General features: G+C 43.5%; 1 protein-coding gene across 3 annotated transcripts in view; it reads right to left on the reverse strand.

The window, feature by feature from the left end:
• The window catches only part of LOC147030958 (uncharacterized), a 61,318-nt gene that overhangs the window by 36,790 nt on the left and 6,349 nt on the right, over nt 1–18,179 (reverse strand). For all 3 annotated transcript variants that reach the window (XR_015056587.1, XM_085875557.1, XM_085875558.1), the window contains exons 2-6: nt 14,697–14,837; nt 11,033–11,239; nt 10,864–10,923; nt 10,447–10,499; nt 1,868–2,041 (exon numbers count right to left, since the gene is read on the reverse strand). Coding sequence is in view for 2 of the 3 variants with exons in the window: in XM_085875557.1 (XP_085731683.1) it covers nt 1,868–2,041; nt 10,447–10,499; nt 10,864–10,923; nt 11,033–11,239; nt 14,697–14,837 (635 nt within the window). In the remaining variant the exon portion in view is untranslated. The remainder of the gene's footprint in view (nt 1–1,867; nt 2,042–10,446; nt 10,500–10,863; nt 10,924–11,032; nt 11,240–14,696; nt 14,838–18,179) is intronic.

Below are 18,179 nucleotides of genomic sequence, written 5' to 3' on the forward strand. Positions count from 1 at the left end.
GTGTGTGTGTGTGTGTGTGTGTGTGTGTGTGTGTGTGTGTGTGTGTGTGTGTGTGTGTGTGTGGGCTCGGCCTGACATGATTTGAGTTGGGAAAGGAAAGAATCTGTCATTTGTTCAGGATGTCGGCAATATCTTACCAACTCTTCATGAAACATTCGGAGGGATGTTTAAGGCCCCCAAGCTAATGCTCTCAGACGGGGCGCCCACCACAAGGTTCAGCGGAGTGCCTGCACACGAGGAACCAAATGCCCCACCTGCGGAGCGTCAATTTGATTTTATGAACCATGGATGGAATCACCAGGAAGGACATTAATCGAGCTTTGATAGCTTCTGCTATAAGCGAGGGGAAGCTGATGTTTCTAGCATCAAATCTTCATTGGACAAAAAAAAAAAAACAACAGTGATGACATGACCCCTCAGGAGCAAGACTAGCTCTTCATTCGATAGTGTATGGTCTGGATGAGAATCAAATCAGACTGTACAGTTGAGAAGTAAATTTGCTCTGTCTGTCCAACCCTGTCATACACAGATCAATTTAGGAATGGGTGATTCTGTTCAGGAAAAGGATAAAGGAATAATTGTGGCAGAAAAAAGGCAAATGTATCTGAAACAGCGTTGATCAGCAAAAAAATAAAGCAAATTGAGCAATTTGATCCCCACAGGAGGCCGTGGACACATAGCCGATGTTACCCCCAACACAAAGTTGCATTTGTACCCCGAGTTTGGCGTTTGTAACTCAGAGGATGTGGCCATGTGAGGGACGGAGACAGACAGAATGGTATATATATATATATATATATATATATATATATATATATATATATATATATATATATATATATATATATATATATATATATATATATATGGAGTGGCTGGTCAGGTTACGAATTGGATTGCAAACTGGCTTTGTGGTAGGAAGCAAAGATTGGCTGTGAGTGGGAGAATGTCTTGCTGGAAGGATGTAAGTTGTGGTGTACCTCAGCGATCAGTACTCGGACCATTACGATTTTCATCAATGATTTGGATAATGGAGTTAAGAGTAAGCTTTCCAAATTTGCAGCTGACACAAAGCTTGGAGGTAAGGTGGATAGCAGAGGGGATGGTGATCAGATATAGGAAAGTATTAATCCTTGCATAGATTGGGCAAAAGATTGGCAGATGGAATTTAACCTGAGCAAGTGTAAGGTGTTGGGGTTGGGAAAGAACAATGAAAATAGAGATTATAGGATGAGAGGGGTCATTTTGGAGCGTGTCACACAGGAGAAGGGTCTCGGGGTGGTTATAGATATGGGAGGTAAGCAGGCAGCACACTATCAGGCAGCTATAGGTAAAGCAAACAGGGTTTTCGGTTGTATTCGGAGGAGGATCATTTATAAATCAAAAGAGGTGGTGTTAACGTTGTTCAGGAATTTAGTGAGGGCCATGTCTCGAGTATTTTGTGCAGTTTTGGTCACTACAACTCAGGAAGGACACATGCCATAGAGAGGGTTCAGCGCAGGGCTACTCGATTGATTCCGGGCCGAGCTGGACTCAGCTATGAGGAGCGGCTGAAGGAGACCAGGGCTTTATACACTCGAAAGGAGGAGATATGATTGAGATGTTTAAGATAATGAAAGTTATCAATAAAATAAGTGCAGATGAATTATTTAACAACGTAGACCATGATAGGACCAGGGGCCACAGCCTGAGAGTAGAGAATAAGAGAGTTAATTTAATAACAGAGAGTAGTTAATGCCTGGAATGGCCTCCCTGGAAAGGTTGTGGCAGCAGAAAAAGTAGATAAGTTTAAATTCGAATTAGATAAGAAACTGGAAGTTATGGAGGTAGAAGTAAATTTCGTGTAAATTTCCACCAAAGTACTCACTTTTCTTCTCCCCAAGCCACAACATTAAGTCCAGACTCGGGACATATTTTAACACGTGCTGACTCAGCACATCGGGGTACGTCGAAAGGACCTCATCCATCACATTCGCATGAGAGCAAATGTACGCATCCAGCAAACCAGAGTTGCATTCAAGGTAAGCTTTCACCTTTGATTCTGAGAAACACACAAAAAAGACAAATTTTGTAACATTAATAAATATGCACATGATAAAAACTGAGATATGTACAGAATAGGATCATGGACCTCCCCCCCACCCCTCTCATCCCCCAATAAGAAAAATGCAGCTGCACCACTCTGCCAATCTATAATAGATTAGACGCTGGTCTTAAAATGGAACAAATTCTTCAATCATGGAAGATATATGTGTGTCACAATGTCGCTGTGGAAGGATCTAGCTAACTCACTTATCTATAACCACGATCAGCTACTGGAAGAAATTCAGTCTCTGGAACTTCTAAAGCTCACTATCAGTCACAACCTCTCCTGGGTCAACCATGTAACAAAGCTGACCACCAAAGCCAACTGCAGACTGGACATCCTCCATCGATCCAAGTCTTTCCTTGGAAAAACAGAGCTACACCGTCGATGAGGCTTTTGTCCGTATCTCAATGGAGACTGCTCTCCCTTGGCTTATTGGCTGGTGCTCCACATCCCAACATCTCCATCTCTCCATCTCACTCTCTCTCCGAATCTGTGCAATTTAAAGCTCAAATATATTGATATCTCCATGAGAGAGTTCCAAGCAGAGAGTTTGCTGCTTTGATATCGCATGCAGGTCTGTGGTCTGTTCCTCCCACCCCCGTCTCCTCTACAAAATTGCTCCCTCGGCTCTCTCAATCCTCCGACCTTCTCGAGCAACTCCAGAATTCACGCATTTTTCCAGTCACCCTCTCCTGGTTAAACTTTCAAAATCTAAGTTCACTGATCACTTCAACTCTTTTGTTCCTCACATCCACCATCTATACAACTGCCTTCCAGAGTCAGTTCTTTGCCACTCTTCCCTCCACGGTTTAAAGCAAGCAGTGTGCTAACATCTCATATCATCCCTCCTCCAGACCATGAACCTTATTCACCCCATTAGCCCTTCCGAACCCAACCCTATTGCTTACTTTGTCTCAGTGTTTTCTCCACTGCACTCTGTCCTATTCCTGTTTGTTCATTCCCTTGTTGATTTGCCCAATTGTTGCCCTGAAAGTCCACTGTCAGTTAAACCTCGCTCTTCCACAAGCCTCGCTCATGGAAGAGAAACAAAACAAAACAAAAACATGGTTGACATACAATGCTCAACAATTTTGATTATTTCTATGTGATCACAAAAGATGTTTCACTTTCTCTTCTCCAAAGTCATATTTTGCCTTATACAGTTGTTATCTTCAATACAGATATGTTCCCCCTCCCCCCTCCAATTTGCCAGATTAACTGATGTCTCTCCTTCCCATCCATCTCCGTGGGATATATTCTTTCATTTTGTGATCGTAGCAATGGCTGTCCTGGACATGTAATTGATGTTCCTGTTTAAAACAACAACAACCCTCATGGTCCACACTACGAGACAGGTTTTCCAACGCACTTGATCATCTCATCATTAAAATTTGTTTGCTCTGACCATCATCAGGTACCATCTGTGGTCCAGAGGTTGCCTGTTATGGAATGCCATTCAAATGTTTTTTTCAGTAGCTTTATCTTTGACTTCCTCATCTATTCCATCATCTTGTCTGTCCACTTTATGTTTTGCCTTCCTCCTCTTCCATCAATATTGCCAATCATTATTGTTTTATATTGGTTGAGGTGATACTCAATTAAACTAAATATTACACAATGGATGTTTCTTCACTACAGTTACACTAGTCATTGTAAATGGATTTTCATTCTTTCCAACTTGCTGTCATCATTCTTCTTCGCAATCACGCCTCAAAAGGTGCATTTTTCTTTTTGAAAACAATATGTTCTTCACTGATCTATCACCCAAATTGTTTTTAGCTCATCCATGAAAAAGTCAAGATGAGCTGTTAAAGCCATAACAATGTCCATCAGTCAGTCAGTGGACCCATTAAGATTTTTTTAAATTCTCCTACTCCTCTGAGGCGATATCAATGAATCGTTTTGTAACACGGCATAGTGATTCATGACATCAATGCGCAAAAAATAATGGAGCCCTTTTAACATTTCTATCCAAGTGGTGAGATATAGTTATGTATGTATGTCTATTTGTGACCAAAATGTCTTCTTCTTCAAATTTTCTGCAACAAGTTCTGCCATGTTGCTTTTATATAAAAAGATAAGCTAAGAAACACATTAGTGACTCACCTGTATTCATCAGTGTTAAAATTTTTGTTACTTTGACTTGATTAATCGAGACTGAGATATGGGTAAAAGAAAATATAAGATGTGAAAGCCCGGCCGGAAGTCCAAGGGCAGTGGTGCTTCGGGGGCACGTCTGCTCTGTAAGGCTGGTCGTTTGAATTTCCATTCCAGTTTTTGATAAATTTGTGTTGACCTTCCCTCCCTGCTCAAATGAAAATTTAAAACAAATATAAATTTGTGCTCAGTTCCTATTTATTCATTTGTATTGGGCTCTTTCTTCTGATTTACATTAAACATTCAGTCAGAGCACAAAATATGTTTGGCCGACCTCCCTAACCATCTGGTGAGCACTCCATCCCCATTCAACATTCCCCCATTCCCAAACAACCCCTGATCCACCATCACCCCCACTAACCCACCCCCCATTTCCCCCCCTTCCCTCACTCCCCGAGAAAGCAGGCAAGGTCAAATATGTCTATGCTTCCGCAGTGACATGTGGTGAGGCGCACAAAGTGCGCCGCTCCAAACTGGTAATAAAAATAGTTCAATTGTTCTTCAACCTCAACTTCTTAATTTAATTTGACTTTTACAATAATTTAACCTCTTAATGTCATCAATGCCATCTTGCATTCAAAAACAGGAAATAAAGGAGGGGAGGACACAGTTTCGGTAGAGATAAGAGAGAGAAGACAGTCCTTTGTCCTTTTTTCGTCCCTTTTAAGACTCTTTTGACACTTTACACTCTTAAGACCTTGATAAACCTTTAAACCCCAACTTCGATTGGAATGCAAGTAGGGGGAAATTACAAGTAATCAAATAAATTAAGGAAGATAAAACAACCATCTCCCCAAGAAAGGCAGAAAATACTGCAAATAATAGGATCAGGGTTTCAAAAGTTCTAATTTTTTTTTTAAACTATCGATATACAGTATATATATATATATATATATATATATATATATATATATATATATATATATATATATATATATATATATATATATATATATACATATATATATATATATATATATATATATATATATATATATGCAGTATATATTTATGATATATATATATATATGTACTGTATATATTTATGATATATACTGTATATATTTATTATATGCATATATATATATACTGTATATATTTATTATATATATAGATACTGAATATATTAATTTCATATATATATTTATATATTCACGAAAAGCATAGTGAGGTTGTGAGGAGGTGAGGCGGTGAGGCGGTGTGGCGGTAAAGCGGAGAAGCCCTGAAACCATCCACAATCCGTGAAGACTACATGCCTATTAATCATGTCCTGTTTGAACGTTAATTCCCGAAGACCCTGAAGACCCTAAATACCCCGACGACCCAAAAGACCCTGATTACCAAAACGTCCCAAGGACCCAAAAGATCTCAATGACCCAAAAGTCCCCCGAGGACTCAAAATACCCCAGAGACCCATTCGACCTCTTGGACCTTAACACTATTTAGACCCTTTACACCCTTCAGACAGATTACACAGCTTCAACCCTTGACCATTAAGATCACTTGGACCTATTTATTTCACAAATAAATTTCAAATAAACATGATATCACTAATATTATAAATAAATATGGAGAAAATAAATGTTTGTATTATGATTGGTGTAAATCATGACAACACAGCAAATCTGTGACGTCAATCTCTGCAACGACGTGTGGAGAGGTGAGCGTAACAAGTATGGAAGTGATTGATAGCATCTACGATTTGGACGGTACCATTATCATCTCAAGCTCTACTAAAAAGGGGATTACTTCAAGGTAAATGCCATAGCTGAAACACATGAGAATACAAACGGGACAAAGAGCTTTGAAATAAATCATCAACAAACTGATGTAAATCTCGCTGATAATTTGTTGTGTAAATTTACATTCACGACTACTGTGAAGAAAACAAACACGATCCTTGTAAATTATTTCTTCTGGAAATTGTTTGATAGTGCTCGTTTGTACACTGTATTGGAACTCACGAAGTGGAAGTGGTTGATCATATGTTAACAGGAACAAACGCAAACCCCGATTATAGTCAAAGGAATGGAATGTATAACGATGATCCAAGAACAAATAACAGTTTTACCACAGAGGTTCAAGTTAAATGCATTGTTCCGTCGAAGGTGTGGGGATCCATAGCTAGGCTGTGGTAAGTGTAGTATGGTGTGTTGCGAGTAGGTTACATTTCCATGTAACAGGGACCTGTAAGAGTAAGTCGTTTGTGACAAGTGATGATGAGGAGGCAGTGGATGTAATTTATAGACTGGATAGTCAGAGTCATTTTATAAGCGTATGCACCTCTTGCTTGTGGGTGGGGCTGGGTGAGGACTTTCTAAATGCAGAGGCACACATGTGACATGTGTGTGGCTTGGCCAATTACGATCTCTCTGGCCAGAGTGTCCCAGCCATGGTGGCAGAATGTGCTTTAGAGCCGGAAGAGGCAACGCATTTTTTTTTTTGGAGCTGCCCAGTGGGCAGGATGGCTCAGAAGAGAATTCTGCCATGAGGAAGAGGAGGAACCTGAGGAAGAGGAGGAACCTGAGCAAGAGGAGGAACACGAAGGAGTTTTGAGAGGCAGACATTATTTTGGGTCTTTCTGAAGGAGATTGGAATCGACATGAGCTTGTATCACCCTGTGTTTTTGGAGATAGAGAAAGAAAGGGCACACCAGAGCTTGCGGCATGCAGTGTGAACAAAAGAAGAGGACCTGGATAGAAGATGGAGGGCAGACCAGGAGGTCTCGTCTGGAAAGGACAAAGAGGACCATGAGGGCTATGGTGCATCAAACGCCCCCTTTTTTGCGAAAGTTTGAAAAACATAATGGCGATGGGACAAATATGTTCGAATACATGAAAAAACATTTCTCATTTTTTTTTTCAGAATTTTCGGTCATCATCTTGGGGGTCCACATCGGGGTCAAAGTTCAGGCACGCAGCTCCTGCGCATTTTTCAGAATAAGTGTTATTTTTCACTGTATAGTGATCAAAACTTGTGTCTGGTGGTGAAATAATTCTAACATTTCAATGTACTGCTCCTTTGGTGATGTTTGTAACAAGGTTGGCTTGTAATTTGTTGACAAAGTTTCCAAGAAAATGGTATTTTTCCCGGAAATTGTGTTTTCCCGGAGGATTGTGTACATGCGCCATACAACGATTTGTGTCTGTATAAAGATCTCATACGCTATGGATCTGTGGACCCTGATGTTTCTGCATCCGCTATCAAAGCTCTACAGCGTCATCTTTGGTACTCAACAGCTGAGTTTGTGCCCTTAGCCTTATCCAGTTAGGAAGTTCCAAGTACAGATAAGCGTCGACTGGCTGACCATATCATCTCTGTCAAGCCTGATAGAGAGGAACTTGGACTATTGCCTATTGGGCGCTTTGGTACAGACTTCGGAAAGCCTCACTTCCCCAAGGACATTCACTTGACATCTAGCCGATCTGACTTTGTCTCGGTTGATTCTTGGTTTGTGTTCCGAGAACTTGAACTGGACGATTCATTCTTAACGTATGAAGTGAGTGAGTGGGCAACACTTCCAGCCAATGTGGATTCAAAATCTAAAACCAAAGCACTCGATGTAACTAATGATGCAGCTGAACGTCTAATAAAACTCGGAACAGACTGTCTCGGTGCAGCGTGGTCTGAAGAACACTTTCAGAATGTGCAACAAGTCACTGAGAATGACAGGAAAGAGAATCCGAATCTCCGGAAACGCTTGAAACTTGATCATTAATGATATTATATGAGTACACATAATTCTGGGTCATAAAGCCGTAAATTTGACAGAACCGAGGCATTTGTTACTATTTTGTTGTATTTTTCTGGGAAAATCACCAGTTTCCCGCTTCTCCGGTAAATTTCCCAGAAAATTTGATTGGCTCTATATCACTGGAACATCACCAAAGGAGCAGTACATTGAAATGTCAGAATTATTTCACCACCAGATACAAGTTTTGATCATTATACAGTGAAAAATAACACTTATTCTGAAAAATGCGCAGGAGCTGCGTGCCTGAACTTTGACCCCGATGTGGACCCTCAAGATGATGACCGAAAATTCTGAAAAAAAATGAGAAATGTTTTTTCATGTATTCGAACACATCTGTCCTATCGCCATTATGTTTTTCAAACTTTCGCAAAAAAGGGGGCGTTTGATGCACCCTAATGAGGGCTGGTTTCAGGCCTACTCATTGCTGGATCAATTGATCATGCTCTGTTTTAGCGAACTTCATCACAGGGTAAACTCATTGCTGGCCTGGCTCGAGGTTGGTTAGTGAGGTCTTTATTTTTCCATACCCTACTGTTTCATCCTCCCCTATTCAAATATCTGACTAAGATTTTAATGTTCTTTTCCTCTGTTTACATGTCATTACAAGGCACGCTCCCTTTCCCTTTGAGAGAGCCACGGTTATGGAGCTTGAGGAGTTCTTATACCGGATTGCATCAGAGATCTGCTGATAACTCTGCCTCCAGAACTCCTGCACAGCTTGCCTCTGGGTTTTCATTCATTAATTTTGGTTTGTTGAGAACTTCGAACACTCGACAAGGCAGTCCGAAGACTGATATTTGTCAAGTTTACAATAATAAATCAAACTTTAAAATTTATATACAGAGAGAAAGAATAATAATCATATAAAATTGGATGAAACAAATGTATAGAATGAAAATGCAAGTTAGCCAGAAAGCAAAAAGAGACATTTTAAATTATAACAAAAAAAAATGTCCAGGCACAGGACTCACAAAACGCCCAGGGTACACAGAGCGAGCACCACTGCGGTCCACGTGCCCAGGCCCTGCAGACGCAGAGCAGCAGCAACCACTGGCCTTGAACCCAGGACCACGTGCCCCCGTACATCAACAAGAGAACGAGTGCATCCCACTCCAGCATCTGAAGCACCCCGTTCGCCCATTGGTGATCCCACTCCGAGCACTGCTGGGTGAACCGCACCCACTGAGCCGCTCTTCCCCCTGGGCCTCGGTCGTCCTCCCTCCACGACCACACCCGACTCCACCACTCCCAAAGGTCGGACAGGCCCCGACACAGCGATACCGCAGTCAGAGCCAAGTTCAACAGATCGGTCACAGCCTCAGCGATAAACCCAGAGAGACTGGGGCCACGTGGCCCAAACGCTCATTAAGTGAGGTGCGTACTCGGGCACAGCCACTCTGCATGCCACGTCCTTAACAGGAGGCCATGGCAACGTTTCTCCAATGAGGCAACGATGGAACAAACCCGAAAATGGAAAAGACCCAACAACGTCATCACAGTGCTAGTCGGCTGCCGACATGCTGAGCGTGTGGATTTGAAAGCAACATCTCGGCATCATTGTTACCTCCACCATCACAGATGGACGGAGGTTATGTTTTCACACCTCTCCCTTTCTTTGTCTGTCTGTCTCTTTGTGAATAGGATCTCTCAAAAACTTGTGGACGGATTCGGAAGAAACTTGGTCGGCACGTTGAGTATGTAACATGGAAGAATTGATTCGATGTTGGTGAAGATCCGAATCCGAGAATATTAAAGTGATTCTTCACCATCGAGTGATTTGGCAAAAACGATACATTGCACGATGTCTCATAAAGCTATGGCAGGATTCAGACGAAACTTGGGAGATGAATTGGTTAGGTGACAAGAACAATCCAATTAAATTTTAGTTCAGGTCCGAATGCAGATCCAGCTTATCAGTGGGAAACAAAACAAACTAATCAGCTTCGCCTAGGTATGCGCTCTACCGATTGCCCTTCTCGGTTTTAGTATAATCCCTGTACTGGATTTTTGCCGAGTACATGAACAGTGTGACAACTCAGAGGCAGATTCTCAGGAGACAATAAGTTTATTCCGCAGACAATTTGCGCTTAAGTGGATGTACCGCCATTAAGCACGCAGGCGTACTCATCACTCAAGTAATTCCACCGATGTATTACGACATCATAAAAATACCCACGCGATAAAACGTAGTCACCACATCCCTCCCTCCTTTGTTTTAAATGTCTGTTCACATTTCCTTTGACATTTCAAAAATTAAATTTTGCAATAAGCAAATCAAAATGAAATTATTTCCCAAATGAAAAATGTTAAAACATGAATTAAATTTAACTGCAGGTTTACAAACCTGGGAATGACATACAATGTAGGGGTCTCACTGTAAATGCAAAAATACTTGTCAATGAAATCACTAATTTATTTTAAGAAAAGATTAATTTTCAAAACTCACCAGAAAGCGGCTCTTCCTTAAAAGATCGTTTTGTCATTTGAGGCTCAGCATCCCTGCAAAAGTAGAAAGATTTTCTTAAGCTGGAGTTAAAAAAAAAGTCATAAACAAGAAACAATGTTCAAGGAAAAATGCAATTGGGTCAACCCCACCTGGCATTAATTCAACAGACAAACAGGATTTGAACTCAGGACTCTTGGATCTCAAACCCACCACTCCTGCCATTAAGACAACACCAGGTATATTGTACCCCGAGTTTGGAGTTTATAACTTAAAGATGTGGCCGTGCATAAGGAACAAATAAATATTGACAGATAGCTAGGTGGGGAGAAGCCCACAAGTCTCTCTCGATAAATGTGTATCATACAGCACCACGTGGTGGGAGCCGGTTTGGAAATAAAGATATTTTCTCTTACTTACATGACATGTGAAACGTCGTCACTCGGCTTTCCCTTCATTTCATGACTCCTGAATATGTGCCTAAGTTGAAAAAGATTGAAAAGTCAGTTTATGATACATTTTCTGAAGGAGATATAGCCAAAAACAAGTTTTATAAAGTGAAGGGGGGGGGAGGAATAAAATGATTTACTTGAAACGCTGGCAAAGACTTTTTTTCTTTTTGTTTGGTATAGCATGTGGTGATGACTGGTTCCGATTTCTATCTTGAGAACCGAAAGAGTGGTACAGATCAACATCTTGAGAACCAGCAGAATTGTGCACACTAACAACTTGAGAATCAATAGAGTGGAACAGATCAACATCTTGAGAACCGGGAGGCTTGGTCGTCTTTCTTTTCCTGGAAAAAAACAGTTTTCTTGATTTCACAACTGATTGCAAATGAGCAAATTCATTTTGCTGTAACATTTGAATGAATTCAAATTCATTCAAATGGTGCAGCAAATGCAACCCATCGCTTTGCAGGTGGGGATATTAAAGGGCGGGGGGGTGGTGGGGGAGAAAGAGGAAGGAGTGGAGGAAGAGAGAGAGAGAGGAAGGAGAAATAGGAGGGAAGGGAAAGGGGAGGGGAGGGAGAAAGGAGGGAGGGAGTGAGGTGGGGGAATGAGGAGGGATCTCGGAAGGGGAGAAGAGCGAGCGAGGAAAGGAAGGTATGGAGAACGACGCCTCACCAAAAATTGCCATACACTCCGGGAGAGGGGGTGGAGGTGAGGAGGAAAGGGAAGTGGGGAGAGAGGAGAGAGGAAGGGGGAAGTTGGGGAGTGGGGAATTAGACTGGGGGGAGGTGAGCAGGAGGGGATGGGGTTCTGGATGTGCGTTTGGTTAGGAGACTTGCGGAGAAAGGGGGGGGGGGGGTAGTACAGGATTTAACAAAACATAGTGCATTAAGACAGCACACGGAAACCACCTGGAGATGCCCGTGGAGGTACAGAAGGGAAGGGGTTTGGGAAGAGGTAAAGGCCCAGTCACACCTTGACGTTTTAGCCAGCTTATGCCGATTTTTGGAAAATTTGTCTAAAACGCTCGTACACGTCGAATACGTTATGGGTAAGTTTTGATAACATTGATAGCACGCTGAAAAACACTGCCATACGTCGTAGTACGCTGGCTTTAAACGTTGTACTTTTCGGTTGGCCTAAAATTTTCCATGCTTGAAATTTTAAAACTTATGCCAGCATATGACTCACACGTTCCGCATAACGCTGGCCATAAATTGTAGGCACGTCACGCGATCGTTGACACACGTCGACACACGTTACTTGTGAGTTACTCATAAGTCAAAACACGTCGAGGTAATGTTTAGCGTACCCGAAACTTATTTCTAACCTATGAGTAACGTGTTTTACTCACATTACGCGATCGGTGACACACATCGACACACGTTACTTGTAAGGTGCTCATAAGTCGAAACACATCAAGGTAATGGTTAGCGTCAGTGTTCCAGACTCCCTGGTTTTATTTTTTATTTTTTTTTCTTCCTTCCTTCGGTATGATGGTGATTTTGACACTTCGATTTCTAGTGTGGTTATAATATAATATAATTAATAGGCTGCCGCTCAACGATTTAAATCATAACCGCACTGTACACTGAACACCGTCATACCGAAGAAAAAAAAAACCGGGAGTCTGGAACACTGACGCTAACCATTACCTTGACGTGTTTCGACTTATGGGTACCTTTCAAGAAACGTGTGTCGACGTGTGTCAACGATCGCATATCGTGCGTACAACTTATTCCCATCGCATGCGGAGCGTGTGTCATACGGCAACTACGTCGTAAAATTTTCAACATGTTTAAAATTACAAGACGTATTCCACTTACTACGACGTATGATAGCGTACTTTAGCGTTCTATTCACGTATACCAAACTCACCCATACCGTATTCGACGTGCGCCAGCGTTTTCGACGCATTTTTCAGAGGTCGGCATACGCTGGCAAGATCGCCAAGGTGTGACTGATGTTGACACTTCCATTTCTGCGGCGGTTATGATTTGAATCGTTGTGCAGCAGCCTTTTAATAGGCTATGCCACGTGATCGTCGGCGATGCGGGCAGCGCGCTATGCATAAGTTAGACTATCGTTGGGCATAGGTTGTGAAGGCCGACAACAGGTTCAGCATTCGTTGGTATAAGTTATCTATAACACAACGAAACGTTCTGTGTCCGTTACTAATACGTTATGCATACGACCAACTCGTTATGAATACGTCCGAATCTTTAAAAAAAAAAAGCATCAAAAGTTCAACGTAAGCCAGCGTTTTACATACATTTAATACGTTGCCATTGCTGGCTAAAACGTCAAGGTGTGATTGGGCCTTAAGTATGAGGATAGGTGAGGGAAGGCAGCATGAGAGGAAAGGAATGCAGTGTGAGATGAGGGGAAGGGCAATAAAACACGTCCAAAATAAAACATACAAAACTGGGTGGGAGTATTTAAAACACACGCTAACTACCTGGGACGCATAATCACACATGTGGCGACCAAAGCACACCTCCGGTTGGCTCACTCTGAATCTGATTCATTCATGCTACACTCTGGAGAAGTCATTTTAAATTCAAAACCAAACCGGCAGTCCTCAACAGTCCCTTTCGCAGAGGGGGGGTGTTGGCAAATGAGATGGGGGGAGATGTGGGAGAGAGGGAGGGGTGGGGTGGGAGAGAGGGAGGGGTGGGGTGGGAGAGAGGGAGGGAGAGCGGTGGGAGAGAAGATGAAGGGTAAGGAGGGAGTGGGGAGAGAGAGGACAGACGGGAGGGAGAGAGAGGAGGCGGGAGGGAGGGGTGAGCGAAGAGGATGGGGGAGAGAGGAGTGGAGGACATGGGGAGGGAAACGGGGTTTAGGAGGAGGTGAGCATGAGGGGATGGGGTTCTGGACTAGCGTTTGGTTGGGGGCCTTGTGGAGAAGGGGGGGGGTACTATAAGATTGAACAAAATGGGGTAAGTGAAAACAGCACGTTAATGCAGCATGCAGAGACTGCCGGAGATGTCCGTGGGGGGGGGGGGTGGAGAGGGGAGGGAGTTTGGGAAGAGTTAAGCATGAGGGGAAGTGGAGGGAAGGCAGTGTGATGGGAAGGAAAGGCATCATAAGGGGAAAGGAAGGCAGCAGGAGGAGAACGGAGGCAGCATGAGGGGAAGGGAAGGCAGCATGAGGGGAGGGGAGGGGCAATAAAACACACCCAAAAAAAACTACAACCAAATTTTGCATGTTGCCCAAGGGTAACACAAGTATGGTTTCTATCTGGATATCTGGGGGAGGGAGTTCAAGGTGGGGAGAAGCCCCCCAATTCTTTTGAGATCAATGTGTATCAAACAGCACCACATGGTTGCAGCCGGTATTGGAAATCATCATTTTCTCATATAAAGTTTAAACAACTTGATACTATGCCTTACAATGATGTTGAATCTGAACAAGAAAATGTATAAATTGATGAGTTTAAGCAGAGGTTCAAACCAAAGCACCCAACACAGGTTTACGGAAAAGTGAAAGTCATTTTGCCTCGTGCCAAACAAAAGAAGCAAGATTGGCTGACAAAGGTGATGTAAGCCGGCTTCGAAGAAGATGGAAGATGGCATACGCTTCAATTTTCTTTAAGGAATACCCTTTCCATTGTTCGTACAATTCTTGTAACGACATCCCGAAAATATATTTTATCTTACTTACACGGCATGTGAAATTTCTTTTCAACATGTGCCTAAGTTGAAAAAGATTGAAAAGTCAATTCCTTGTACACTTTCTGAGGTAGACATAACCAAAAACAAGTTTTAAAAAGTGAAGAGGGGGGAAAATAAAATGATTTACTTGAAACACAGGCAAAGACGTTTTTTCTTCTTCTTTGGTTGAGCATGTGGTGGTGACTGCTTCAGATTGACATCTTGAGATCCGAGAACCTCGTTCTGATGAACGTCTTGAGATCCCGGAGACTCGTTCATCTTTGCTCTCCTGGAAAAGAACAGTTTTCTTAAGTTCACAACTTATTACAAACTAGCAAATACCACCCGTAGCTTTGCAAACAGAGATACAAAAGGGTGTGGGGGGGGGTGTGGGGGAGGAAATAGGGGAGCATAGAGAGGGGGGTAGGGAAAAGACAGATGAGGGAAGGAGACCGAGAAGAGGTGGGGGAGCGAGGACAATGAAAGGACAATGACAAATTGTCCTTTAACAAGCGAGGACAATGACAAATTGAAAGACAATGTGTTGCAGTTCCAAATGAAATAATTCGTAATGCTGTTGAATCCATTGGTCCGCATTATCTGCTGTGTTTGGAACATGATGGTCGTCAGTTTGAACAATTGTTAACATGCATTTATACATTTAACCATTGATCTTGTTTCTAAGTCAATAAACAATGCATTTTTTTTATCATTTGAAGAGTGAGTACATTTTTTTGGGACACCCTGTATATATATATATATATATATATATATATATATATATATATATATATATATATATATATATATATATATATATATATATATATATATATATATACATACATATATACACATACATATATACATAAATATAATTTTGCAATACGCCATGTACAATTAAGTTTTTGCCTGAGACACTGCTCCAGGTGAGGTTTCCTCTCGCGAGTCTGTCTGATATTTACTCCTGATTAAACAGCTTAAATTGAACTCAAGGTTTTTCTGTCTTGAGGTGCCAAAACTGCCACAACAGCAGAGAGGAGTGGTAGGGGAGGTGAAGGCAGCATGAGGGGAGGGGAAGGAAACGCAGCATGAGGGGAGGGGAAGGGAAGGCAGCATGAGGGGAGGGGAAGGCAAGGCAGCATGATGGGACGGGAAGGTAAGGCAGTGTGAGGGAAGGGTACGTCCGGATATAACCAATGTCTGGACATGTATGGCGATAACCTCCATCTGGACATAACCTCCATTTGTATACGTCCAGAGATAAAGAGAGAGAGATAGAGGCGTGGGAGAGAGAGGAATAGGAGGGTGCTGTGCTGTATTAGGAGGGGGTGGAGCGAGGATGGGGCAAAGAGAGAGAGGGATGGGGGCAGTGTGACCACTCCTCATTTTCATAAATGCCAAGCTGAGCCAATGAAAAAAGTCAAGAATTCACAAGGTTTCGGAAAAGTGATGATAATAGAAAACCTACACGTCAAGAAAACCTATCGAAAACCAAGACGCCAAGGTGAACAACGATAGCCAAGATCTTGTGAAAAATCCAAGGAGTGGTCACACTGGGTGGGGGTGGTGGAGCTAACAGAGAGAATACATTATGCTTTCTGAACAAAACACACACACACACATGAACACACACACACACACACACACACACACACACACACACACACACACACACACACACACACACACACACACACACACACACACACACACACACACACACACACACACACACAGTATATTACTGCCTAGTCGATATCTGCAAGTTTATGGGGAATCGGCTGATTGGAGTCAGTGTAATTTCAGACTAGAATATGAACTGTTACCAACCAAAAAACATTGAGTCACTTTCACCCTTCTTTTGGGGACATTTCAAAAAACAAATTTTTTAAACGTTGCATTGTAGACATTTCAAGGAGATGTGCATAAACATTATTGTTTATAAACAGCTGCCAATCATCATGTGATGGGTGGAAAAAATTTGGCTCTGTAATTTAGAAAACAAATTAATATGGAAAACAGCTCAGAAATTGGGTGTTGTCAAATATATTTTGCTTTGAAACTCACAAAAACAAGCCGCATAACCTTTATAAAGCAGAGTCACATAAAAGTAGGAGGGTACTCGGTGGAGCGAATACCTCCGCCACTCAGTGCCTGATCTACATGAACATATCCGGCCCAATACGTTTTTCAAATATCATGCAATATATAGTTTTTGGTCCTGGACTCTGTCTGCGAGGAGCACAGTCGTGGACTCTGGACTCTGGACTCTGGACTCTGTCTGCGAGGAGCACAGTCGTGGACTCTGGACTCTGGACTCTGGACTCTGTCTGCGAGGAGCACAGTCGTGGACTCTGGACTCTGGACTCTGGACTCTGTCTGCGAGGAGCACAGTCGTGGACTCTGGACTCTGGACTCTGGACTCTGTCTGCGAGGAGCACAGTCGTGGACTCTGGACTCTGGACTCTGGACTCTGTCTGCGAGGAGCACAGTCGTGGACTCTGGACTCTGGACTCTGGACTCTGTCTGCGAGGAGCACAGTCGTGGACTCTGGACTCTGGACTCTGGACTCTGTCTGCGAGGAGCACAGTCGTGGACTCTGGACTCTGGACTCTGGACTCTGTCTGCGAGGAGCACAGTCGTGGACTCTGGACTCTGGACTCTGGACTCTGTCTGCGAGGAGCACAGTCGTGGACTCTGGACTCTGGACTCTGGACTCTGTCTGCGAGGAGCACAGTCGTGGACTCTGGACTCTGGACTCTGGACTCTGTCTGCGAGGAGCACAGTCGTGGACTCTGGACTCTGGACTCTGGACTCTGTCTGCGAGGAGCACAGTCGTGGACTCTGGACTCTGGACTCTGGACTCTGTCTGCGAGGAGCACAGTCGTGGACTCTGGACTCTGGACTCTGGACTCTGTCTGCGAGGAGCACAGTCGTGGACTCTGGACTCTGGACTCTGGACTCTGTCTGCGAGGAGCACAGTCGTGGACTCTGGACTCTGGACTCTGTCTGCGAGGAGCACAGTCGTGGACTCTGGACTCTGGACTCTGTCTGCGAGGAGCACAGTCGTGGACTCTGGACTCTGGACTCTGTCTGCGAGGAGCACAGTCGTGGACTCTGGACTCTGGACTCTGTCTGCGAGGAGCACAGTCGTGGACTCTGGACTCTGGACTCTGTCTGCGAGGAGCACAGTCGTGGACTCTGGACTCTGGACTCTGTCTGCGAGGAGCACAGTCGTGGACTCTGGACTCTGGACTCTGGACTCTGTCTGCGAGGAGCACAGTCGTGGACTCTGGACTCTGGACTCTGGACTCTGTCTGCGAGGAGCACAGTCGTGGACTCTGGACTCTGGACTCTGGACTCTGTCTGCGAGGAGCACAGTCGTGGACTCTGGACTCTGGACTCTGGACTCTGTCTGCGAGGAGCACAGTCGTGGACTCTGGACTCTGGACTCTGGACTCTGTCTGCGAGGAGCACAGTCGTGGACTCTGGACTCTGGACTCTGGACTCTGTCTGCGAGGAGCACAGTCGTGGACTCTGGACTCTGGACTCTGTCTGCGAGGAGCACAGTCGTGGACTCTGGACTCTGGACTCTGTCTGCGAGGAGCACAGTCGTGGACTCTGGACT

Source organism: Eptatretus burgeri, chromosome 3 (assembly GCF_056783735.1).
Source record: "Eptatretus burgeri isolate ZD-2024b chromosome 3, Ebu_testis_v1, whole genome shotgun sequence".
NCBI classification, from domain to species: Eukaryota; Metazoa; Chordata; class Myxini; order Myxiniformes; family Myxinidae; genus Eptatretus; species Eptatretus burgeri.